We start from the raw sequence: 27861 nt of genomic DNA, 5'->3' as shown, positions 1-27861 counted from the left end.
TATTATCTCTGCATAGTGGAATTACCTAATGGATTTTCATTGTCTTCTATCTATATTCTTCATTTTCCAAATTTTCTTTTTCTAAAAATCTAAAAAAAGATTTTATTTATTTATTTGACAGACAGAGATCACAAGTAGGTAGAGAAGCAGGCAGAGAGCGAGGAGGAAGCAGGCTCCCTGCTGAACAGAGAGACCGATGCGGGGCTCAATCCCAGGACACTGGGATCATGACCTGAGCTCAAGGCAGAGGCTTTAACCCACTGAGCCACCCAGGTGCCACTATAATGGTTATAGATTACAAGAAATAAGGAAATACTAGATTTCAAATAACATATATATTTTAGAGAGATATACACCCATAATTACGTTTTTAAGATAGACAGAAAAAATAGAGAAGTAAATACACCAAATTATTTACAATAGTTATTGCTGGCAGAGAATGGTGTTCATTATTTGTTCTAATTTTATGTGTGCTCCAACTTTCCATGTACATTTATGATGGAACAAATGAACTATATTTCCATAAAGTGGAGGGCACAAATAAAATTCTAAGATGCCAAGAATTAAAATTGGATTTTTTAAAAATATCTTTCATTAATGTGACTTAAAGGAGGTTAAAAGCATCTAGTTTTCCAGTATCTATATTTAATCAGTCCAAAAGTAGACTTTTCAAATATATTTGTGTGGGGCGCCTGGGTGGCTCAGTGTGTTGGGCCGCTGCCTTCGGCTCAGGTCATGATCTCAGGGTCCTGGGATCGAGTCCCGCATCAGGCTCTCTGCTCAGCGGGGAGCCTGCTTTCTCCCCCCTCTCTCTGCCTGCCTCTCTGTCTGCTTGTGATCTCTGTCTGTCAAATAAATAAATAAAATCTTAAAAAAAAAATATATATATATATATATTTGTGCTATCACAAATTATTTTTTAGGCCATGAATCTTGAGACTAAAATCTGTTGAGGGATGCTTGCGTGGCTTAGTTGTTAAGCTTCTGACTCTGTTTCTGCTCAGGTCATGATCTTAGTCAGGGTTGTGGGAGCAAGTCCCATGTCAGGCTCTGCACTCAGCACAGAGTATGCTTGGGATTCTTTTCCTCTCCCTCTGCTCCTCCCCAGCTTGTGGAATAAAATCTTCAAAAAATTTGGCAAGAACTGGAGAAAAACTGTATGAGTATGGATGGATATTATGTGTGTCATGTGTATGTATGTGTATGTTGTCCAACAACAGACAAATATTAAGAATTTGGCACTACCACTGACTTACCGACAGAATGAAAAGATTACCAAATTATAAAATACAGTATATATGATGATTGTCCTGACTGGAACAGTTTATACACTAGTATACATTAAATAAACATTTACTGAGCACTACCATATTTTATCCTTAACAGCTAAATAAATCTTTGTTTAATACCTAAAAAAATGGAAAGGGAAATAGAAACTGACAATTCAAAGGAATAATGCATTTTGGTTGGTTAGGCCACCAAAACTGCAACACATTAAAAATCTTTCCACATTAGCATAAAAACACTTCTTACCTGCCAGTAACAAACTGCAAGAGAAGAACTCTCTCCTCTGGAGTAATGTCTTCCACAACTTCCCAGAACCACTAACAACAATAAAAAAACTTAACTCACATTTCAGAGTAATTGCAGACTTCTTAATACCCGAGAAATATGTAATATTCATAAAGCATATTTTATTCTATAAAACTCATTTATCAAAAATGCTTTCATACAAAGCTTTCATATGCAATATTCCCAGGAGAAGAGTTTAGGGAAAATTTTTACTTTGTTAATTAATGCAGGTTTTCATCCAATAGTGCTGAAAAGCTTATAAAATTAAATGGCAAACTTAACTTCATTCTGAGCTCTAGAGAGATTTTACCTGAATAACTGGATCCTCTCTTTCATAGCCACTTGTGTATTCTGTATTTCTTATCCAATCACTCACATCAATTTCTGGCATGCCAGAAAGCAGTAGCTCCTTTGGGGAAGAAGAGAAGTATTTCATTAATCTTCACTGGGAAAAAAAAGTTATTACATTTAAATAGTAAATTTGCCTTAATTAGAAATTAATCCCATGTAAAACTGATTTATTTTTTTGACAGTTTCTGCATGTCATCAATAACAAGTACTATATGAGAGAGAACTCTTCATACTGATAATCTCAAATATTGCTGAGATGTGGAAATATCTCCACATTCATACAACTTCATTAAAACATAGGAGACAAATACATAAACACATACACAACAAGTTTACATCTGCAACACTTTTTTGAATGTTATTATTTGGGGTTTATGTTTATGTTAATGTATGAACTTGTTAAATTCTAAATTATATGCTCAACATGAATGTGACAACAAAGACCTGAATAAGTCCTGGGTTAAACAAAAGAAAAGATCATCAAGAAACTCTAGTCACTAGGAAAAAGGAGTAATATAATAAAAAAAGGTAATATAATAAAAATAGTCATTATTTTTTAAAAAACAGTACAGATTCAGGCCTTGGAAGAACTCTATTTTGGAATGTTTTGGATACTCTAAAGCCAACATTTCCCAGTATGAGAAAAAAATACAATTTCCTAATGATTTTTGGTAGTCACCTTTTTTATGTGAAGATCATCAAACAAAATAGTAATCAAATGTGAAATTAAGAATGTAAAAAATACCATTATGTCTTCCAAGAGAAAACTGAACATGGAAAGAGCTTGTCCAGATGGCTCAATGAGCCCATATGTCACAACTGGATGTGTTTATACAGTCAGATAAGGCAATGACTATACTATACTTAACCAAATACTGACAAGCCAGATCAGCAGTTTGTTGTCACAGACATAGATACAGTGTGGTTCAAAATCATGTCTCCTATAACAACTACCCATACAATACCTGACTAGTACCGAAGTGTGCTCAGAAGAAAATTAATGAAGACTAATAAGAGGTGGGATCTGACAACTCTTGGGGCTTCTAAGATCTACTCAGAGTCTAAAAGTTTCTCCCCTTTCCAACCTATCTGAGGCTGGATTTTCTTCATCTAGTTCAAGCAAACAATGTATTACAACTGATTATATGCAGATGCAGATATAAGAACCTAATTGTCTTCTATTAGCTAGATATTTAAAAAACCTACAAAAATGTAAAACATGCCACTCTTCTCACTTTAAGCTATTTTTAGCTTAATTCTAAAAAATGCGATTTTCAATTTTTAAATGTTATTTATATTAATATGTAATGGATTGTTATTTCTACATTAAGAAAATATTTTATATCTTTTAATTTCAAATACAGTAAACATCAATTAATAAAACCCACATAAACAAAAACTTTTGTTGTAAGGGTGTCCTAAAACCAAAAACTTTGAGAACTGTTGGTCTAGGGTATATTTTAGTCTTCCTTTCCACAGTATTATAAAATACTTTTACTAGATGGATATTCTGATTAGTCTCCATTTTAACAATCCAGATATATTCCCCACCGTTCTTTGCACTCTTCTGAGCCCCATCAGACCAATTCATGCAGACTGGCTCTCTTGCCTATTAGCTTTAGGCTGAGCTCCATCACTGGGAAACAGGCAGGATTCTGGAGGTGAGGATATTTTCTACTCCCACTTTGCTTCAGCACAACTTTGCAGGAGCCATGTTTCCTCAACTATAGCTACTATCAGGCTGCCTCTCACTGGTACTTCAGGCTCTCCCAGGGTCCTCGTAATAGCCCCCCACTCTCACCCACAATCTCCCTTTCTGTGGTCTCAGCTACCGCAGTAACTATGGTCCAGAAGCCCATAATCTGCTTTCTGACATACTGTCAGAAAGTAAATAGCAGCCTAATGCTAAGTCACAATGCCTACATCATTCCCCTCACTTCATCTCATCACATTTTATCTGACATCATCAAAAGAACAAGGGTGATTACCACACAATAAGATATTTTCAGAGACCACTTCATATAACTTTTATTGTATACTGTTATAATTATTATTGTTATAAATATTAATTATTAGTAGTTGTTAATCTCTTACTGTATCTAAATTTTAAATTAAACTTTACCCTAGGTATGTATATTTAAAAGAAAACATAAATATACAAGATTCAGTACTATCCATGGTTTCAGGCATCTACTGCGGGTGTTGGAACAGATTCCCTCTTCATAAGGGGGGACTACTGTAATTCCTCCACCTGTTTCTTCAATTCTAGAAATGATAAAGCTTTCCATTGTTGCTAGTTTCTGGATGCCTCACCATACTCTTGTTATTCCTTTTTTTTTTTTTTTTTAAACATATAATGTATTATTTGTTTCAGGGGTTACAGGTCTGATTCATCAGTCTTACATGATTCCCAGCACTCACCATAGTACATCCCCTCCCCAATGTCCATCACCCAGCCACCCCATCCCTCCACCTACCCTCCCCCTCCAGCAACCCTGTTTATTTCCTGAGATTAAGAGTCTCTTATGGTTTGTCTCCCTCATTTCATTTTTCCCTCCCTTCCCCTATGATCCTGTCTTTTCAAATTGCTCATGTCAGTGAGATCATATGATAATTGTCTTTCTCTGATTGACTTATTTCACCGAGCATAATACCCTCTAGGTCCATCCACCTCCTTGCAAATGGCAAGATATCGTTTTTTGTTATTCTTACCACTGCCACACCTCTGTAATAGCTCCTTCGTTAAAGTTTCCATCTGAGCCATCTGGGGAAATTGGCAAGACACTGATACAGATCTGCCAAAAGTGAGTAGGGACGAATTTTATATATTTCTTACAAGCCATGAGAGTTTAATCCTCTTCCCTTCTAAAGATAAGCTTTTAATAATATTAAGTATGCTTCCATTATTAATAATTATAAGTAAAAATTATTGAGACTATATTCTCTCAAGAAATTTAAAGCATTTCATGAATATATTATTACAGCTTTTGTGAAGAGGAAGATCTTTATTATCCCATGTAACACCTAGGCAAAAAAAAAAAAAAAATTACACTGAGTAAAAACAAGTAGATGAAATGGGAATTCCACAATAAAAAGAATATATAGCAGGAAGATTTCAAGTCCCAATCAGTAATTTATTGTTTTTTAAAAACATGACAAAATAAATGAATTTAGTCTACTGGAAATGGGTATAACATATATATCCCATATGAATGGCCAGCAATTGAGCCATGCAAATATTCATAGCCATTAGCTTATCTAGTATTCATATGGTTCAATGTGTTAATTCCAGATGCACATCTAGCTTAGATTTCTTTGCCAAGCTTTTTTTAAAAAAAGTTTCCTATCCAAATGTAGCATACTCCTTTTCCTATGAAAGACAAAGTCATTCTAAAACCAAGTCCCATTTATAACTTATGCCTCTGAGAGACAGTCTGGCAATACTGATGAAGACAGACCAGGTCTAAAGCACAGAACATGGGTTCCCAGTCTGGCTCTAACACATACTTTATGAACAGGAGGAAATTCTGTACCTTCTTTGGATTAGTTTTCCTTCTCTGTAAAATGGGAGGTCTATTGTAAAAATTTTTAAATTTAATAAATATAGGGGCGCTGGGTGGCTCAGTGGGTTAATGCCTCTGCCTTCAGCTCAGGTCATGATCTCGGGGTCCTGAGATCGAGCCCCGCATCGGGTTCTCTGCTCAGTGGGGAGCCTGCTTCCTCCTCTCTCTCTCTGCCTGCCTCTCTGCCTACTTGGATCTCTGTCTGTCAAATAAATAAATAAAATCTTAAAAAAAAAAGTTAATAAATATAAAGTGCCTGGAAAATACCACATTTTTAATAATAATTTTCATCACTGAATATATCAGGATCATGCTGACAACACTGCTCTTTCCAAATAATCCCTCCATCTCAATCAGCTCAACATAGTAAAGCTAGAGTCTAAGACCCGATGAGGAATCCTGACCTAACTTCTAATACAAACCACAACTGAAAATTTAACAGCAGCAGACCAAAATATGAAAAATAAAGGAATAAAGAAAGCTTTTAGAAGAAAACATGGGGAAACACTTTCATGACCTGGGAATAAGAAACAGGTTCTTAAAAGGAGACAAAAGAGATCCATTTATTTAAAAAAGGGAAAAACAGGATAAACTGAACTGTTTTAAATTTTATTCACTTAAAGATACCAAAACAGAAGATATTCACAATATAGGTAACAAACACTCCTATAAAGAATCCTATAAATCAGTAACAAAAAAACAGAACAAAACAAAACAGAAAACACAATAGAAAAATGGACAAATTACTTGAGTAAACACTATTTTTTTTTAAAGATTTTATTTATTTATTTGACAGAGAGAGAGAGAGAAAGCACAAGCAAGGGGAACAGCAGACAGAGAGAAAGGGAAAATCAGATTTCCCGCTGAGCAGGGAGCCCAATGCAGGGCTTGATCCCAGGACCCTGAGATCACAACCTGAGCTGAAGGCAGATGCTTAACCCACTGAGCCACCTGGCACCAGAGTGTAAGTGGCCAATGAACATATAAACACACTCAATCTCATAAGTCATTAGGTAAATGAAACACCACTAGTGATCCATAAAAATGGTAAAAATGAAAAAGAAAACATCAAGTGCTAGTGAAGACATGGAATACCCAGAACTCTCATACCTATTGGTGGGAATACAAACTGACACACCACTTGCACTATCTGCAAATTATCTACTACAATAGAATAAATGTACACCCTATGTCCCAGCAATTACATTTTAAGATGCACACATACACCCTCCTAAAGACATGTATTAGAATGTTTGTAACAGCACTACTTCAAATAACCCAAAACTGAAAAGTACCTACCAAATGTTCATGAAGCATAGACCTCTCTCTAAACACACACACACACACACACACACACACACACACACAGAGATACAATGAAATGCTATAATGCAATAAAAAGGAACAAATTGCAACTTCCTGCAACAATATGTATAATTCTCATAAAAAGTTGAGCTAAAGAAAGCAGATATATTTAGGTGACTTCTCCATTTACATTAAGTTCAAAAATGAGAAACCTAATCTATGGTATTTTTAGAAGTCAGAAGGGGAAGACAGGGTGGCTCATTCCATTAACCACCGGGACTGTTGATTTTGGATCAGGTCAAGATCTCTGGGTCATAAGATGGAGCCCCACATTGGGCTCCATGCTCAGCAGGGAGTCTGCTGGAGATTCTCTCTCACCCTCTGCCTCTGCCCCTCCCCATTCTCAGGTTCTCTCTAAAAAAATAAATAAATAAAATCTTAAAGAAAAAATATAAGAGTGGTGAATCACTGAACTCTACCTCTGAAACTAATAATATATGATATGTTAATTTACTGAATTTAAATAAATGTAAAAACAAGAATAATAATAATGTTAATGGAAAAAAAAGGTCAGAAGAGTAGTTCCCCATGAAGAGACAGTGACTGGAATAGAACAGGAGTGGACATGAGGGGTGCCAGGATTTCTCTGTTTCTTGATCCAGGTGCTGGTTTTATGGGTGTATTCAGTTTATAAAAATTCATCAAACTGTACATTACGATGCATATACTTTTCTCTACATACACTATAAATCAATAAATCTCATAAAACTGAGCAATATCCGTAAATCAGGAGGCAAAGTTTTTGTCAATTATTTACATTGTTGCTATTTGTTCTTTTTTACACAGAGGTCCAAAAGGTAATGTGGAAGTCTCTGTTTTGAACTCACAAAGCCAATTTAATGTATGTACGGTACAGAAAAAAGTCAGATTTCAATCATGTTTAATAATAGTTCATAAGTACTCCTCCATTTTTAAATGCTAAAAATAACTTACTGCCATGTAAAAAGTAATGAGTCCATACTAAACAAAACCATTAATCTTAAACCTAAAATGCAAGCAAAAAAAAAAAAAAAACAAAAAAAAAAAACAAAAACAACCTCAAAACTAACATTTAATGAAACTAAGTCACAATGGACTTCAAAATTATATTCACTATTATACTAAGATATAATGACTTATAAAACAAAAAATACTGGCATATATGTAAAATTAAAAGGTATAAATCAGTGTACTTACTCATAAAGTAAAGTGAAAAGCACAGGGTAAAACTAATTTTATGGGAAAGAATAAAAACCAAAGGATACTTTTCCATTGATCTAAAATTTACTATTCCAAATTACATTTTTTAAATAAAAAATTAGCTATACTCTATACTCTATTCAAAACACTATAGGAGTGCCTGGGTGGCTCAGTCAGTTAAGCATCTGCCTTTGGCTCAGGTCATGATCCCAGGGTTCTGGGATCAAGCCCTGCATTGGGCTCCCGGCTCAGTGGGGAGTCTGCTTCTCCCTCTCCCTCTGCCTCTGCTCATGTGTTCTCTCACTCACTCTTTCTCAAATAAAATCTAAAAAAAAAAACTATGTTTAATTACGGAGTTAGACAACTCCCCAAGAGTTTGAAAATAATTTATTACCAATCATAAGAGAGAAAAAGGATATGAGGGCAAATGCAAACATAAAGCATATAAAATTAGAAATCCTGTTAGGTCATAGTAAAAGGCAAGGAAACTAAAAAAGCAAAACAAACATTAGAAACTAGAAACCAACAAAGTAAGGACTCCACACAGATTTAAAATGGAAAATTTAGAATTATATATGGTAAAATAAGAAGTTAGAGAAAATTAAACAAATACAGTAAGAAAAACCTTCTAATTCTTCTTTTCGGAAGGACAAGAAGTTAGTATCATTATCTTGTACCTCATATGGTCAAACCAAAAATTTAGAAGTATAGTTGATTCTTGCTTGAACGATGCAGGTGTTACGGACTCTGACCCCATGCAGTCAAAATCCACATGTAACATTTGAATTCCCCCAAAACTTAACTACTAATAGCCTACTGCTGGCCAGAGGCCTTATAGAAAACATAAACAGTAAGCACATTTTGTATGTTACATGAATTACACATATCCTATTCTTAGATCAAGGCAAACCAGAAGAAAAAATATTATTAAGAAAAATCAGAAAGAAGAGGTGTCTAGGGTGGCTCAGCTGGCTGAGTGTCTGGCTCTTGGTTTGGGCTTAGGTCATGATCTGAGGATTTTGAGGCTGAACCCCACACTGGGCTCCATGCTTAGTGTGAAATCTGCTTAAGACTCTTTGTCCTCTTTTCTCCCTCCTCCTCGCTCCTTTCCCAACTCACACACACTCTCTCTTGCTCTCAAATAAATCAATCTTAAAAAAAAAAGTAAGAAAATTTAGTGTTATACTGGAAAACATCCACTTTTAAGTTTGAACTCACAACAGTTCAAACGCGTTGTTCAAGGCTTAAGGGTTAACTATAATATGAATATATATATTCATATATATATATGGCCTTCAACATCTCCCATGTAAAATACTTTGAAAATGTACTCCATTTTTGTTTTCATTTCACACTAAGATAAGCACAACCACAAATCTTGTAAGAAATCTCTTAACAAGAACATCAAACCATAATGTCATATTATACATTATTTTATAACATAGTACTCCAAAATCATTTCTGAATTATAGCGACTGGAGTTTTGTGTTGTTTCGTAACCAAAATGAACTGATGTTTTTCCTTACCAATTCATATTCATCAAAAAGCTGTATGAGAGAAGGTGGAATGAACATATGAAAGCCCTGCAAAAAAGCATTGATCTGAGGCTGAATGGCTCTTGTCATTCGAAGTTCAGTAACAAGCTGAACATACTCCGCCTAAAAAAAAAAAAAAAAGGTGATTTTTTTTTTTCAATTTTACATACTTAATATAATGTTGATATAATCATTCTTCACTTAAGAGGTAAGAGGTTGGGGGCACCTGAGAGGCTCAGTCAGTTAAGCCGCTGCCTTCAGCTTGTGTTGTGATCCTGGGGTCCTGGGAGAGAGTCCCACATTGGGCTTCTTGCTAAGTCTGCTTCTCCCCTGCCTGCCATTCCCCCTGCTTGTGCTTACTCTTTCTCTCTCTGTCAAATAAATAAATTAAAAAAGAAAGAAAAAAAAGGGGTGCCTGGGTGGCTTAGTGGGTGAAGCCTCTGCCTTCGGCTCAGGTCATGATCTCAGGGTCCTGGGATCGAGCCCCATGTCAGGCTCTCTGCTTAGGAGGGAGACTTTTTTTCTCTCTCTCTCTCTCTCTGCCTGCATCTCTGCCTACGTGTGATCTCTCTCTCTGTCAAATAAATAAATAAAATCTTTAAAAAAAAAAAAAGAGGAAAAGGTTTAAAGACACCATTATTCAAGTCTCTCAGTAAACCCATAATCTACCAATCACTGAGTTACTTTGGCTAAAATACTAGGAATCAATCACCTATGATTTCTCTCACATGCTGTATCAGTAAGTTCTATCAGAACTACCTCCAAACAACATTCTCAAACCAACCCTGTCTCACCCTCTCCACATCCAGCACCCTGGTCCAAGCCATCATCATCACCTTCATCTGGGTTACTGTAATATGTGGGGTCCCAGTTTCCATTTTTGCCTCTGTACTGCTTCTCCCATACCACCAACTAATCTTTTAAATATATAAATAAATATTATCTATATAATTTCATACATAATTTAGATCACATCACTCCTGCTCAAAGCCTTACAGTGATGGGTGCCTAGGTGGCTCAGTCAAGCACCTCTCACCCACCTTAAAAACAAAACAACTTTGTAAAATATAAATTACTTTCCTAGCCTTTAAGACCCTAAATGATCCAGTCTCTGTTGTGCCCTCTCATCGCATTTCTTTCTACTCTCTCCCTTGTTGATTCTCTCTATTCCCCAAATATAAGCTTGTTCAGGCCTTAGTGTCTATACTTCCTCATGTCTCTGACTGAAGTATCTCATTAGAATGTAATCTCTCTGCAGGCAGGGGTTTTGTTTGTTTTCTAGTATATATTCCCAGCGCCTAAAAAGTGGCTGCCACTTTGTAAATGTTCAACAAATACTGAAAGAATGCACACATTCAACAAGTGCATTTAATACATACTAAGAACTTGATAAAATGGTCATATAAGCATAGTTGACTTGATTCTAAATTAAGGTAAGCTACTTTAACACATTTCATTTTAAAATACATCATTACAGAAAACAAGTGTCACTTAAAATTTAACTGGTAATAATATATTTTGGCTCAGACAAGAATCAACTATTACATATTTATCAGTCAACTCTATCAATTGTTATCATTTGTGTATTTTAAATTACCTCTAAGTGAAACGTTGTGACTAAAAAGCAATATGCTATAGATAGTTCTTACCTGCCAGGTATGAATGTTCTAAAGAGAGTAGAGAAAGCCTATTTTAGGTTCCTTCTTTATTTGAGGGGGCACTAATCCAATGCTATGCCCCATCCCACTTCCTAACTCTACCCCAGCGGGGGGAAAAATCCACAAGGACTGAGCTAGCAAGTTATATATAACCACTGCCTATGAATTCTCCATACGTGTCAAAGCTATAGAAGTGTCATGGTGGATTCTCCATAGCTCTCCCCAAACCCACATAGCTCTTGGTGTAATCTAGCGCAGGGAAAGCTGTCATTTCTGCTATTCAGCCTACTGAATAGCCCCCAAATCACACTCCCTACCACCCATAAGTTTTTTTCCACTGTACAGGATTTAATCAGTTACTACATTGAGGTAGTTACCAGAGAGGAGGAGACAAAAATGAGTGCCAAACAATCAAACAGAAATATAAACTAGATTTTTATATCCAATCCAAGAAATAATATATATAGCACACTTCCAAGTGATAACCAGCAATGATTTCAATATTAGCACATGATTATCTTTTAGTTTACGTATGCTCTACATAAACTTACTCAACTACTACAATTTTTCTGCTCCACTCATTCATTAATGTTTAAGGTGCTTTATTTGACCCTATCTTCCCTTATCAAGACCAGCTTTTCCCCAAAATGTTTTGCTCTTAGAATCTTATGGTACTATTTAATGATCATTGTTCAAGACCTTAAATTATGAAGCATAAAAGATTTGTGGGGCTCCTGTGGAGCTCAATCAGTTAAGCATTCAACCCTTGATTTCAGCTCAGCTCATAATATCAGGGTCCTGAGATCTAGCCCCATTTTGGGCTCCATACTGGACATGGAGCCTGCTTAAGGTTCTCTCTCTCCCTTTGCCTCCGCCCCTCATTCCTCCGCCCACCATTCAGATGTGCACACGTGTTCTCTCATGCTAAAAAAAAAAAAAGGGAAAATATTTGTGAACTGTTCAAAGTACACTTCACCAATTTTAACTGGCCATTACTGCAGTCCATATTCATCAGAGTAGTACAAATTCTGTTTTCAATTACTTAATTCCTATTATTTCCTCACACATTCTCTTTTTAAAAATTAATTCTCACAAGTATACTATTCTTTCCTTACTTGTTTCCTTCTATTCGTCTAACATGGAATATTATTCCAATATTTTAAATATTTTCCACATTTATTTCTATAACTTGGACCCATAGTCATTGTGTATCAATTTGTGGAAATCAGCTCCTTCTAATACCAGTTTCCATATTAAGTTAATTTAAATGTGGATGAATTTTTGTCTAAATTATTACTCAGAAAAATAATAAAATTGGGCACCTGGGTGTCTCAGTTGGTTAAGCGACTGCCTTTGGCTCAGGTCATGATCCCAGGGTTCTGGGATCATGCCCCACATCAGGCTCCCTGCTCAGCAGGGAGCTTGCTTCTCCCTCTTCTGCTCCCCCTACTTGTGCTCTCTTTCTCTCTCCCTCTCTGTCAAATAAATAAAATACAATCTTTTTTTAAAAAAAGAAAGAAGACTAATAAAATCATAGCCATCACAAATCCTGCTAAGATGTTTAGTAAAATAAAGTTTTCCACATAGCTGAAATACCACTGTTTAACAGAAGAAAATATAAATCCAACTGAGCTAAAATGTTTCCCTGCTTCCTTAAACACTGTACATCCTCAAACAGAATAACACAAATTAACGTTTTCTTGATGATACAATTATTACTATGAACATCCACTACCATTACACACTAACATTCTGACTATTCATACTGAGCAGAAATATACTGACTGCATTCCCATTATCTATACAGGCATCCAAGTGACTCAACTCCCCACAGTTAATGCCCTGAACAACATCAAATATCTTAAATGCTTTAATAAGGAAACACTGAATATGTAGATGACAACCAGTCCACAAAACACTGGCATAAAGAGTTGCATAATTAAACATTAATTATAAACCAAGCCTAAACTATCATTTTCTTTTAAGCTATTATAAGAGTTGATAAAACTTGGGGGCAGAGGATCTTTTGTCATCCCTAACAGATTGCATATCATAGGAGTCATGTTTGCTCCCACCTGAGTTTTGTTGTCTATTCTTTGAAGGCATAAAATAATACTGATGCCAAAGAATTAAATTGAAGAATTAATCATATTAAGGAATCTTAGTACTTGTACTGGTGAAATAATTACATAAATACATAGAAGGTTTTCAACTCGAAAAGCTTCAGCATAGCATAGAAACAACAACGGCAACAAAAAGAGCCTTAGCAACTTTTTTCTGGCTCAGCCTCTGATCCTGGTAAGTGATATAAAATCAGTAAGCAAAAAACAAACTGAAGTGAAAAATGTAAAAACACTAAGATTAAGAAGACTGAACTTTCAAATATGTTCCAGTTAAATTATATGTCTGTACTTATAGAAACCTTTTGTTTTAATAATCTCCTAGTCTTCTGAATATGTGGAATAAATAATATTCTTCTCTCAGACATCTTCCTTAAAATTTTAACTTCTCTTCAGGCTTTCAACCTAAATTATGTCTTCTTATGAGAAATGGTGGTGATTTTGAAAAAAAAAAAAAAAGCAAAATTTAAGCTATTTTTCCTCTTGAAAATTGTTTTTCATTATTTCTCAAAAAATATCTAAATGAACCATATTTACTTAAATAATAATTAACTTTTACTAGTGAAAACAAAATGTTCTTTATTCCGCCTCCTCTAAGCAGAGGAATAAACTGGGCCCATTTGTAAAACAGTTTGGAATAGTTATTTTTTCCATAATTAACAGTTTAAATGGCATTATTGTTGGAATAATTCAATTTACGGTTTCAATATATATCCTTTGGTGTATAAAAGCTTCTTTCCTGAGTTTATCCACTTACTACTGCTCTGGTATATAAGAGTTCTCACTGGAAATTTCTCTACTGAAAACTGCAAAAGGATAACCAGGTTTCTTTTGTAGGCATAAGCAGATACGCCAAAAAGGCAAGAAACTACTTCATTATCTCCATCCTCACTGCCATTGTCTTACAAAATCCTCATGCATGCTCCCCAGACCAATACCACGACCACCTATCAGTTGCCCTGACTCCAATATTGCCCCATTTCAATTCATTCTTCACATTCCAAGCTAAGTCTGTTTTTGTGTTTTTAAGAGACAGAATCCACTGATGAAACTTGCCTCTATAACATCTACAATCATCCCTACAGTCTTTAGAACAATTTTCACATTCTTAATTGTGGGTGCAGAGTCTTTCAGAATTTGGCCCGTCCGTCTATCCCGCTCATCTTTTACCACTCATTTGCTTTGCAATCTAAGCTAAGATCTACAACTCACTGATCTACCTGTGGTTCCTTGAATACATCGTGCTCTGTCACCCTTAACTTCCTAGAAGCCCAGAAGATTTTACCATTTCCACCCCCATCTGACCATTTAATGCTTCTGTAATTCAACTTCCATGCCACCTCCTCTATTCCTTGATATCCTGTCTTATCCCATCCCTATTTCTCTCCCTCCCAGCCTGAATGAACTTCATGATTAACACTGTAAAAGTGTTAGCATTTAAAACTCATGTAGCTTACTCTTCAGTTCTAGGAGACAGACTGAAGATATAAGAAAACCTGTCACTTCTAACTCAAATTTTATGGTTCCATGATTCTAGCTTCTGCTCAAAAATAAAAAAATAATAAAATAAATTAAAAAAAAAAAAAAAGAGGGGATGCCTGGGTGGCTCAGTTAAGTGTCTACCTTCAGATACCAGATACCTAGGATTGAGTCCCACATCCAGGCTCCCTACTCAGTAGGGGGCCTGTTTCTCTCTCAGCCTGCCACTCCCCCTGCTTGTGTTTTCTCTCTCTCTCTGACAAATAAATAAAACCTTAAAAAAAAAAAAAAAAAAGAGAGAGAGAGAGAAGAAAAAATGAAAAATAAAAGCAAAATTTTTAAAAAGAAGATGAAAATACTATTTAAATGCACCTAGGTGGCTCAGTGGGTTAAAGCCTCGGCCTTCAGTTCAGGTCACAATCCTAGGCTCCGGATATCAAGTCCTGCATGGGGCTCTCTGCGCAGCAGGGAGCCTGCTTTCCTTCCTCAGTCTCTGCCTCTCTGCCTACTTGTCAAATACTTGTCTCTGCCAAATAAATAAAAATCTTAAAAATAAACAAACAAACAAACAAATAAATAAATGCTCAGCTCCTGGTAATTCATCCATTATTAAAAGTGAAACCAGAGTTTAGTTTCATTATTTTTTTAAGATTTTTAACAAATTGATAGATACAAAATTAAATTTAAATGACCATATTTAAAATATGGAAAAAAAAAATTTAAAAAATTAAAAAAAATAAAATGTGGAATGGATATGTATTCTTCTGCCTATATCATTTGTATTTATTTAATGTACTCCTTTTTAAACAAAGGTATTTTCCTTTATTTGACTTCATTCCACAATTATCAAAGCGTTTCCATAAAACTTAGGACTAAATGACTCCCCCATGTGGAGATCAGCTTACACAGATTTTCTCATACTAACAAGCTTGGTAACTCATTTAAACTGCAACATGCTTACAGATTTTGAAGCTGAACTCCAAAGATGACTGTTACAACTTTACACCTATAGAGATAAGTAAGTAAAAGTCTAACCTTAGAGTAACAAAAAAAGTTCTTAAAAGAAACATATGTTAAAAAAATAACAAAATTTCTAAAAATTGAAAATGTTATTTGTAAACTGAGTAACAATCTTAAAGCAAGTAATCAATTTAAAATGCAGGCATGGGGACGCCTGGGTGGCTCAGTTGGTTAAGCGGCTGCCTTCGGCTCAGGTCATGATCCTGGTGTCCTGGGATCGAGTCCCACATCGGGCTCCTTGCTTGGCGGGGAGCCTGCTTCTACCTCTGCCTCTGCCTGCCACTCTGTCTGCCTGTGCTTGCTCTAGCTTCTCTCTCTATGACAAATAAATAAATAAATAAATAAATAATCTTTTAAAAAATAAATAATTAATTAATTAAAAAAAAATAAATAAAATGCAGGCATGTTTCTAAAGATTTTTAATTTTAAAAAATTGGGTTGCTTACTGAGTAAGCATTAAATGTTTAAGCATTAACAATTTGATACAGAATTATGCTTGACTCAAAAAAAAAAACAATTACACTTGGCTCTTTCTGGTAACATTAGAAAACTCTGGAAAATGTTTACATCACAAAAATAAAAGCTGAGAAGAATTAACATATTAGTGATTGAGATCCTGCTTTATTACCAAAAGCTAATAAAAAAAATCACCTATAATCAACCAAAAATTAGTTAATATAGTTAAATAAAAATGCATTTAACTTAGAAGCAAAAGTTTCAGCCTTTTTAATATTACAATAGTAAGGCAGTTGCCAAGTGGTAAGGCATCGGTCTCATAATATTACAGTAATAAGTATTCCAGTCTAACTAGACTTACAATGAAAGGTACACCCTCAATGTGTGTATACTCTTATTGTTACTTACTCAATATCTTCCTTCTTTCTAGAATTCATAAAAGACGCGAGTGCCAAAGAATTAATAAAATGTCTTTTTAAAAATCTAAACAAAAATCATGTCATAATGGGAGGGGTACTCTTAGGAGATACAAGTATAAATATACCTATGCATCATGCAATTGTTAATGAGTCTTTCCACTTTGTCATATAAAATATATCTGAGAGGGTGACAAGTCCACTCACCATAGTATTCACAGATAAGAATCATGTTTGAGTTTCTCTGGTGAAAAACAATCACCTGCTTATAATAAAGATAGTATAATTTCATTAACCTTAATTGAGAATAGGTCTCTAGTGTAAAATAAAATAATAAATGCACTACAGGGTGGACAATCTAATAATAAGATTTTTAAAATTACTTTTAATCACTGGTAAGCTTATACATATTTTGAAAATGAAGCATTTTGGGGCGCATGGGTGGCTCCGTCATTAAGCATCTGCCTTCGGCTCAGGTCATGATCCCAGGGCCCTATAATAGAGCCCTGCATAAGGCTCCCTGCTTGGTGGGAAGCCTGCTTCTCCTTCTCCCACTCCCCCTGCTTATGTTCCCCTCTCTTGCTGTCTCTGTCTGTCAAATAAATAAAATCTTTAAAATAAAAAAAAAGAAGCATTTTAGTCTTTTCATGATCTATAGCTTAACATGACTCATTATATTAAAAATCAAGTAAGATCTTCCTTAACATGATTAATTTTGCAAAAGGAAGAACATCAGACTTGAAAGTAGGAAATCTGGGTTTTATCCCCAGCTTTACCATTAACTCTTTAGGCTTCAGTGAGTGTCCTTATGTGTCAAATGAGAGAGCAAACTAAAAAACATCTAAGCATATGTGTGTAAAAACTGAGCTTCTGATCTTATTTTCAAAAATTAAACTTCATGGGCTATTTTCTACATATAGTATCTAAGTTGCAAAAGTAAAACTGCATACCATGATATAACTTTCCAATACCCTATACATATCTCAAACTAAAAACCTCTTTTTATAGAGCACTATCCTCTTTTTATAGAGCACTATTTTGTATTGTGGTTTTCAGCTTGCAAAATGCTAGTAACGATTCTGTATGGGAGGTATCATTATCTCAAGTCTACAAAATAGAAAACTGAAGCTCAAAGAGGTTAAAATGTAGCCAAGTCTTTTGGTCTTTCAAAGAAAAAAGAATCCGTATTTTACTAAATCAATGGGCATAATTTCTTAAAGTTAGTTGCTTCTGAAGCTGTCTTGGAATTACAATACAACTAATGGAAAGGAAAAAGAACTGAGTCTTGTTTAACCAGAAGTTGCTACTAGTAAATGACAGAAGTAGAGTTCCCAAACCAGATTTTCTGGCTCCCAATTTCCTACATATCAAAATATAACATAAAACTGAATCATATTTTTCAACAGTGAAATTTAAAACATATGACAAAATTTAAAACTACTATGTGCAGCTGTCAATTATTTTTCAAATAAAACTGGAAAAAATATCCACAAACAAAAGACAGAACAATAAATAAAAATAATCAAGTTATAAAGCTTAAAAAAACAATCAAGTTGAGAGATCTAACAGACTTACTGGATACCAAAAGCATGTAGAAAGTTTAACATGGGAAATTCTTCTTTTCTCTACTGGAACTCTTAACATCGTATTTCAAAAGATGAAACAGTGACTAAATCCTAATTTGATTTTGGTATAAACTTCTATTGCTAATCGAAGTTTTTAATAAAAAGATGCCCAATTTATAGAATCAACTGAATTGTGCTCTAGGCTGCCTCAGGAACTGCCTCAGCTATCTAATACACTAGTGAAATGATCCTTCCTAACTAAAAATTTGGTATTTGAAGGTTTAGTCAATTTAAATATTTTCTCTGTTATAAAATGTTATGAAACTGAAACAGTAAAAGTTTTTCTAGCTAGTGTCAGGAGGCTAGAGTAATCAGCAAAGTATCAGGGCCAAGTTACAAACAATGGCTACGATAAGTATTCAAATACTCACTTTATTATTTTGTGTGACAAGAATACTTCCACCCCCAGGTTTCAAAGGCACCTCTTCCATTGCTCCAAACACATCAGTTTCAACAGAAAAGGTTAGCTCTAGACCCAGATCACTAATATCATTATCTAAAATCCACTGCAAATTTTTGGCATACTCTGGATCAATGGATGCCACATCTTGGTAATTTACAGGAATACCTAAAAATGCAAACATACAGCAGTTATATTCTAAATGTTTCTGCCTTTCCTTGTTTGTTTAATGGTAAAATACTGCCCTCTACAGATATTCCATAAAACTGCAAAATATAATCCAATTCACAGCATGATTTAAGTGGAGGCTAATTCCTAGATTTGGAAGTCTGTTAATTTAAACTTGTGTTTTTTCCCACATTTTTATAATGTAATCTTTCTTTGAAATAGCTATACAGAAAAATTATTATTACTTCAAAAAGTGCCATTCACTTAAGCATATTCATATTAAAATGCATTCTTAGCATAAACATATGCACACTAAAATGAAAAACAATTTTTTAGCAAAAAATTCGATTTTTTTTCTCTCCCTCAGGCTCCCAAATGCCTTACAAACACAGACAGTTTCTAATTGAAATAAAAACTACCTCAATCAAAATGCGATCACTTACCTACTTAGTTTTTCCCTAAAGATTCTAAGAAAAACACTTCAAATAAATGTCTCTGGAAATAACAATAGAGCCATACCAAGAATGTGCTTATAGAATGATCTTGTGAAGTAAATGTTGACCAGCTGCCTGTGGTTCAAAGCTAATCCCAAGATCTGTCCAGCAAACCGGAAATAGTTTAAGTGATCAGGATTTACGTAGGAGTTACTATTAGGCTGAAAAGTTGTTCCTATTAAAATAAATACAAAATAATTTACTTCTAACAATCTAGATGCAAAAAAAAGATCACTTCAATGCAAATAAATCAGTTCATATAGAATTCAGCAAAACCAAGGTTACATTATGTATAAACTTCCACCAGAATGTTCTTTATGGAATATGTAACAGACAATGGAATTGTCAGAAGATAATCATTAATTCACACATACTTATCAGGTAAGTCTTTGCAAAGAGAAAATTTTAGAAATACTTTTAACTGAAAGTGGTTGGAAGATGTGTCAAAGAGATCCTGAAAATAATACATTAAAAGATAATACACGTTTTCCTCAGCAATGGATAAATAATAGGTTATAAATTAGGACAGGCATTGTTTTATTCATCTATACATGCCCAGTGCAGATCTTCACTACTTTTTTTTCCTATGGAGTAGAGCACTACAGTGCTCACTTCGGCAGCACATATACTAAAATTGGAATAGAGCACAAGAAGAGTAACTAAAATTTTAAATATATAACTGTTCTTAAGTAATGAACTTGATGCCTTTTACCAATTATCAGGAAAATCACCAAAATCCACAAGTCAACCAATTATTCCTCATAATAATCAACTTTATTTTTTTAAGATTTTATTTGAGAGAGCAACTGAGCACACCCAAGCAGGGGGAGGGGTAGAGGGAGAAAGACAGAATCTCTAGCAGACTCCCCACTGAGCACAGAGGCCGACTCAGGGCTCAATCTCACAACCTGAGATCATGAGCTGAGCTGAAACTTGAGAGTCTGGACACTTAACCAACCGGTCACCTAGGCACCTCACAAATAATCAACTTTAAATAAGTACCACAGAGGTATATAAGTAAAAATGGCAAAGGCAGTAGTTACCAATTACTGTCAAAACCTAGTATGGCTCCACTTACATGACAAAACGTCTGGAAACGGTGATGGTTATACAACACTGTCAATGTACTTAATGCCAGTGAATTGTACACTTTAACGTGGTTAAAAGAGTAAATACTATGTTATATATTTGATCACAATGAAAACAAAAATCTAAAAAAATATCTAGTGCAGGGGCACCTGGGTGGTTCAATGGGTTAAAGCCTCTGCCTTCAGCTCAGGTCACGATCCCAGGGTCCTGGGTTCAAGCCCCACATGGGCTCTCTGCTTAGCAAGGAGCCTGCTTCGTCCTCTCTCTCTCTGCCTACTGCTCTGCCTACTTGTGATCACTGTCTGTCAAATAAATAAATAAAATCTTTTTAAAAATAAATAAATAAATATACATGGAACTGGGGTACCTGGGTGGCTCAGTGGGCTGGCCTCTGCCTTTGGCTTGGGTCATAATCTCAGGGACCTGGGATCAAGCCCCACATCGGGCTCTCTGCTCAGCGGGGAGCCTGCTTCCCCCTCTCTCTGCCTGCCTCTCTGACTACTTGTGATCTCTGCCTATCAAATAAATAAATAAAATCTTTTTTTAAATAAATAAATAAAATGAAACTGTGACACAGCTATTTTCATCACCTCAGAAAAATCCTAGTGAACAAGAAAATGTCGTTTCCCACATAAAAATAGCTTCTAATAATTATTTCTACTTTCTATGTGCTTTCTGTCTTAGGCACTAGGCTAAACATTTTTTACGTAATAGCTAATTGATTTCTCTTTGACCACATCACAAAACACATATTATCACCATTTTCAAATGGAGAAATTGAGGTCCAAAAAGGTTACATTTATTGGCCTAAGATGATAACAAGAGGAGCAGAGCCTGTATTCACATCCAGTGTAACATCAAAGGCCAAACTCTACGGTAAATATCTTAATTCAATTAGAAAGCAAGTTTTAAAGAAATTATTATAGACATGAAGCCTACCCAAACATTTCCCACATTTAGGAATTTTTAATTCAAAATTCAAAATGTAATTCCCTTCATGTCAACTAAACCTAAGAACAAAGAAATATTTCACTGAGATTCTAATTTATAAATACTATGATCCCAAAGAGAAGACTTCTACAGCTTACAAAAAGTACAAATCACAATCTTTATGATCTCTGTGCTTTAGCATATGCTCTGCTAATATATTCATAGTATGAGGAATTACCTCGACTCATAATTCCACACCAAATCTGTTCTTCAGCTATGAAACTAAACAGACAGCCTCAGAATAGGGGACTATAAAGAAATGAAATAAAGCTAAAATACAATGCTCTAATGCTAAATCTTGCTTCAAAGATCAGGCCTAACTAAACCCACCACCTCATCAAATTTGTCATAACAACAACAAAAGCACCAAATTCACCTCAGAGCAAATAATCAGAAGTTATACAATTAAAGCAGTCACATATTCCTAAACAACTTCAAATACACCCCGTGTGTCTGAGGAGCCCAGCACAGAAGAGAATACCTGCAGTTCCCTAGTATCCCTGCAGCCCACCACCGTCCCCCGCTTGCCTGGTCGTCATCCTTATTCAGTGGAGGTTTACCTACTGGTTCAGTTGGAGACAATCAGGAAGTACAATTAATAATGCACTCTCTCGGGACGCCTGGGTGGCTCAGTTGGTTAAGCAGCTGCCTTCGGCTCAGGTCATGATCCCAGCGTCCTGGGATCGAGTCCCACATCGGGCTCCTTGCTCGGCAGGGAGCCTGCTTCTCCCTCTGCCTCTGCCTGCCTCTCTGTCTGCCTGTGCTCGCTCGCTCTCCCTCTCTCTGACAAATAAATAAAATCTTAAAAAAAAAAAAAATGCACTCTCTCCTTACAAAAAATAAATTAAACATTGGGAAGGAAAAGATCTTCAGGAAATAAAAACAACTGCGTAAAGCATTTAAAAACTGAAATCCCCTCTTCACTTGTGTATGTCTTTCTTAAGTCAGAGAACTGCCAAGTATTCTTCTCATAGATCAGGCAGTAACCATTTCCATTCAGCCTACTATATCGAATTAGAATTGTGCAGGTCGAAAGTACCATTTCAACAAATAACCTATTTCAATTATAAGATAATAAGAGCTGTTTAGGTTTAATCTTTTAAAAGGACCGAAAACTAAGTTACTATACATAAATAGATTATAAGTTAAGATTTAACACCATGAAATCTAGACTGTTTTTTATGACTGATAAATTTTAAGACTTGGAAACTCAAATAGGGTTAACAAATTTTAATTTTTCCAAGTAAGTATTTTTCTAAGTCCATCTTTTCTAAGGCACTATTTCACAAAAGGAAATTTTAGCTCAGAAAACCAGTCTAAGGACAATCCTTAAATTGCATAAATTTAGTTTTACTTTACAAAAGATTGATGAAAACTTCCTTACAGCCAGCACTGGCCCTTGAGAACCATCTACGTAGAGGAAAGAATGCTAGACTGAACCATGTTCCACTCGTGATCCTACCACTCATTAATCGAGTTAACAAAATCTCTGGATTCAACTTTCTCTTCTAGGAAATGGGACTATCCCACTCCTAGCTCACAGGATTACTATGGGAATCAAAGGATAAAAAGCACTGATATAGTTTGAAAATATGAGAAGTAACGGAAAAAATAATGTAGACTGTACAACTTACCATCAGCTGACTGGGTAAACAATGCATAATCAGGATTGACTATCTCATTAGACAGAATATCAAACCACTCACGCACAACACCTTGACCCTGAGTTCAAGAAAATAAAATTAAATATCAACAGAATTATATGTGGAAATTTTTTCTGAATAATAACAAATTAGAATCATTTCAAATTTCTTCCATTATCAATTATATACTAAACTTTATTCAAGTGCATTTCAATCTTTTAGATCTAGTGACATTAATAGCACTTATTTTTATACCCACCATGCCTTCTTCTCCATGGAACCGTACAGCAATTCCTTGCTTTAGCTTTGCACAATTTGCTTTTGACACAACTTCACAGCTACTCCTAAAAATAGAATCTAAATATGTAGCATTGGTTAATTTTATGTATTAAAATTTACAGTAACTGGTATTTTATGCCTCAACCACATCAGCTTCTTTTTAAACATACCTCTGTGAACCAGCAGGATATCATTTTCATTCACTGGCCTGTGCACCATGTCTGAATCTGGTTGTCCTGAATGCAAATGCTCATAGAACCATTCACAGCGATCTTTAAAAGGCTAACCCAACAAAAAAAGGTAAAATATGTCAGCAGTATTTCAGCTACCTATCAGATTACTTAATGAGCCTGCTAATGTCCTTTCCACAAATAATCATTCTTGAACTTTATTTATAATAAACAGTTCTAGACAATGTTCTGACACTTCAAAAATTATTCACAAAAAGGCAGATCTCAGCTGAAATACTTTGATTACAAAGAGTATATTTTTTAAATTCCCATTTTTAACAGAAAAGACTTGATAAATTAGGTTATACCTAAACTTAATATCAAATATGTAATTGATGAGATTTACTCCTAATTTCTTTCTTTCTTTTTACAATTTTATTTATTTATTTGACAGAGAGAGAGCAGAAGCATAAAAGCAGAGGGAGCGGTAGAGGGAGAAAGAGAAGCAGGCTTCCCACTGAGCAGGGAACCTGCTGTGGGCCTGATTCCAGGGTGCTGGGATCATGAGCTGAGCCAAAGGCAGCTGCCTAACCAACCGAGACCATTCTCCTAATTTCTCTTAAGCATAACAATGCTTGTAAGAATGAATTTCCAAACCAGAAAAATTACACTGCATGTTATATTCAATTTTTCATGAAAATAATATTCTAGATCTAACTTTATTTTTATTTATTTATTTATTTTGTGTGTGAGAGAGAAAGCATGTACGAGAGCTTGGGAAGGGGCAGAGGGAGGAGAGGGAATCTCAGGCCAGCTCTGCACTGAGCCCAGAGTCTGACACAGGGCTGAGATCATGACAACCTGACCTGAAATCAAGAGTCAGACACTTAGGGGCACCTGGGTGGCTCAGTGGGTGAAGCTGCTGCCTTCGGCTCAGGTCATAATCTCAGGGTGTGGGATTGAGTCCCGCATGGGGCTCTCTGCTCAGCAGAGAGCTTCCCTCTCTCTCTCTCTCTCTGCCTGCCTCTCTGTCTACTTGTGATCTCTCTCTCTCTCTGTCAAATAAATAAATAAATAAATAAATCTTTAAAAAAAAAAGAGAGAGAAGAGTCAGACACTTAATGAATTGAGCCACCCAGGCACCACTATCTACCTTTATTCTTATTTCTATCCTTTGAATACATAGTGTAAACCTTGACAATTAGGGTATTTTTTCTTATTTTAATGTAAGTGCCTAACTTGAGCTTTTATTGCCAAGGCAACCACTTCAAAGAGGCATCTACTTCAAAGATGGCTATCTCAAATAAACAGAAAGCCAGCACATAACTTGATAAGGAGCCACACCACTTTCCCAAAGGAAGGCTCCTCTGGTTTAGATTTCTACAACTGACCATTTGGCCCCCAGTTTTTCCTCTTCCCATGCTTTAAATTCCTGCTCTTATGTTTTAAATTCACCAACAGTGAGCCTATGAAACCCTTGGCTCCCACCTCAGCCCCAATAAAAGCAGAACTTTAGGCCCATGTGCATTATCATGCACTCTCCCACTCCCCCATGTCTACCATGTGTGCTGTGTAATACCCAGGTCCTGTAAGTAATAAATCTTTATTTTTTTCAGTCTCCTAATGGTTATTGCTGAAGGGCATCTTGCAATCATAATAAAAACCACAAGGGCTGGTCTAGGCACAAGACTGGGTATTGAAAGGCTAAGACCAACACAGAACAACTGGCATAATTAGCAGGATGGGCAGGACCTTGCAATTAACCAAGGGGAATGACTTTACCTGCAACTTGCCCACTAACTGCCAAACTCACCATCTGAGAAAGGAGCACCTTTAGCTAGGGGTCTGTCATGCTGCTGTGTGCTTTTACACATTGCCTCTGTCATGTGTTGCCTGCAATATCTAACCTAAAATGTCATGCCTGCCATAATAATTCAAGAATCTCCCCAGAGCAGCATAAGCAAGGCCATATGCTCCAATGAAATGATGAGACTACTAATTATAAAGGTCTTAATTGATTATTAATGTGTATAAGGGACCTCTATAGCCAAGGAAAGCAAGGGAGGGTGGATTGGACTGCAAGGCTACTGTCACTGCCAAGGAGGATTCTGGGCCAAAGGTAGATGGAATGATTCCGTTAGGTGAGGAGGACTGGAAATTTCCACGTGTAACCACTGAGTCAAGTGGCTTGTGCCCAAATTACATATCCTAACCGAGAAGAAAAACAAAGCCCTGTAACTGGAAGCCAATAGCAAGAGGGAACCCACACAGAGGGAACCCACACAAAGGCCTATAGTCTCTGTGTTGCCACTTTACTTACTACCATTGCTACTTGTCCCCTGACCCAACAGGATACTATGGGTCCAATCCCTGGTGTAGTATTGCTTAAAAAATTAATGGACCAATATAAATGTCCTGAACAAGGACCTGACAAAGCACACCAGCTCCTTGGTAAAACCCCATGGGTGCTTCCTAGGTGTTACTCAATTATGCATACCAAAATGCCAATGCTTTGGCTTATGCTCCAGAGGCCTAGGGACTTTTCTTTCCCAAAGACCCTGTGCATATCAGTCTGAAGGCAGACTCCAATCCAGGAGAGGTTTCCTGAGACACCCTGAAAAGGAAAACAGCCTACAAAGAGGGTTGGTAACAACAATTTTCCATAAGATTAAGGTAACAGGATAAAAAGAAGTAGAAACTGAGGTTAAAAATCATTCCTTAACTAAAATTCAAATGTTTCTTAAGTATTTTATGCAGCAGGAAGGAGAGAGGGGGACTAATTGGTTATTGCAGGTTTTCTTGTTTGGAACTGGCTCTTAACTATTACTCATAGTGGCTATACTGGCTGCTACCTCTAAACACCCTGCAATCCATAACTTCCTTTTTTTCTTTTTAAATAGCTGTGTTATTTATTTATTACTTATTTTTTAAAATTTTTTAAGTGTTTTTTTTTTTAAGATTTTATTTATTTATTTGACAGAGAGAGATCACAAGTAGGCATAGAGGCAGGCAGAGAGAGAGAGAGAGAGAGAGGGGAAGCAGGCTCCCTGCTGAGCAGAGAGCCCGATGTGGGACTCGATCCCAGGACCCTGAGATCATGACCTGAGCAGAAGGCAGCATCTTAAGCCACTGAACCACCCAGATGCCGTTAAATTTTTTTTTAACATATAATGTATTATTTGCCCCAGGGGTACAGGTCTATGAATCGTCAGACTTACACACTTCACAGCACTTACCATATCACATACCCTCCCCAATGTTCATAACTCAGTCTCCCTAACTCCCCCACCCCTCAGCAACCCTCAGTTTGTTTCACGAGATTAAGGGTCTCTTATGGTTTGTCTCCCTCCTGATCCCAACTTGTTTCATTTTTTCCTTCCCTACACTGCAAACCCCCTACTCTGTCTCTAAAATTCCTCATCTCAGGGAGATCATATGATAATTGTCTTTCTCTGATTGACTTATTTTGCTCAGCATAATACCCTCTAGTTCCATCCATGTCATTGCAAATGGCAAGATTTCATTTCTTTTCATGGCTGCATTCTACTCCATTGTATATATATACCAAATCTTCTTTATCTATTCATCTGTTGATGGATATCTAGGTTCTATCCAGTTTGGCTATTGTGGACATTGCTACTATAAATATTCAGGTGCACATGCCCCTTCGGATCACTACATTTATATCTTTAGGGTAAATACCCAGTAGTGTGATTGCTGGGTGGTAGGTTAGCTCTATTTTCAACTTTCTGAGGAACCTCCATGCTATTTTCCAGGGTGGCTGCCCCAGCTTACATTCCCACCAACAGTGTAGGACGGTTCCCCTTTCTCCGCATCCTCTCCAACATCTGTGGCTTCCCGTCTTGTTAATTTTAGCCATTCTGACTGGTGTGAGGTGGTATCTCACTGTGGTTATGATTTGTATTTCCCTGATGCCGAGTGATGTTGAGCACTTTTTCAGGTGTTGTTGGCCATCTGGATGCCTTCTTTGCAAAAATGTCTGTTGATATCATTTGCCCATTTATCAATTGGATTATTTGTTCTTTGGGTGTTAAGTTCTTTATAGATTTTAGATATTAGTCCTTTATCTGATCATTTATTTGCAAATATCTTCTCCCATTCTGTCAATTGTCTTTTGGTTTTGTTGACCATTTCCTTTGCTGTGTAAAAGCTTTTGATCTTGATGAAGTCCCAATAGTTCACTTTTGCCCTTGCTTCCCTTGCCTTTGGCGATGTTTCTAGGAAGAAGTTGCTGTGGCTGAGGTTGAAGAGGTTGCTGCCTGTGTTCT

General features: G+C 36.0%; 1 protein-coding gene across 6 annotated transcripts in view; it reads right to left on the bottom strand.

Moving 5' to 3' along the window:
• Positions 1–27861, bottom strand: part of HACE1 (HECT domain and ankyrin repeat containing E3 ubiquitin protein ligase 1) — a 117231-nt gene that overhangs the window by 8302 nt on the left and 81068 nt on the right. For 4 of the 6 annotated variants that reach the window (XM_045080267.1, XM_045080265.1, XM_045080266.1 and 1 more), the window contains 8 exons: positions 23573–23684; positions 23383–23480; positions 23115–23202; positions 19427–19576; positions 18711–18907; positions 9557–9688; positions 1883–1981; positions 1534–1604 (listed from right to left, as the gene is read on the bottom strand). In XM_045080267.1, coding sequence (XP_044936202.1) covers positions 1534–1604; positions 1883–1981; positions 9557–9688; positions 18711–18907; positions 19427–19576; positions 23115–23202; positions 23383–23480; positions 23573–23684 — 947 coding nt within the window. Of the gene's footprint in view, positions 1–25; positions 90–1533; positions 1605–1882; positions 1982–9556; positions 9689–18710; positions 18908–19426; positions 19577–23114; positions 23203–23382; positions 23481–23572; positions 23685–27861 lie in introns of all 6 variants that reach the window. The other 2 variants (XM_045080269.1, XM_045080268.1) reach the window with 2 other exon arrangements.

This window comes from Mustela putorius, unplaced genomic scaffold (genome assembly GCF_011764305.1).
Source record: "Mustela putorius furo isolate JIRA1106 unplaced genomic scaffold, ASM1176430v1.1 tig00000450_pilon_pilon_pilon, whole genome shotgun sequence".
In the NCBI taxonomy this organism is placed as follows: domain Eukaryota; kingdom Metazoa; phylum Chordata; class Mammalia; order Carnivora; family Mustelidae; genus Mustela; species Mustela putorius.
Note: the sequence above shows the minus strand (reverse complement) of the source record. Positions and strands in the feature narration are given on the sequence as shown.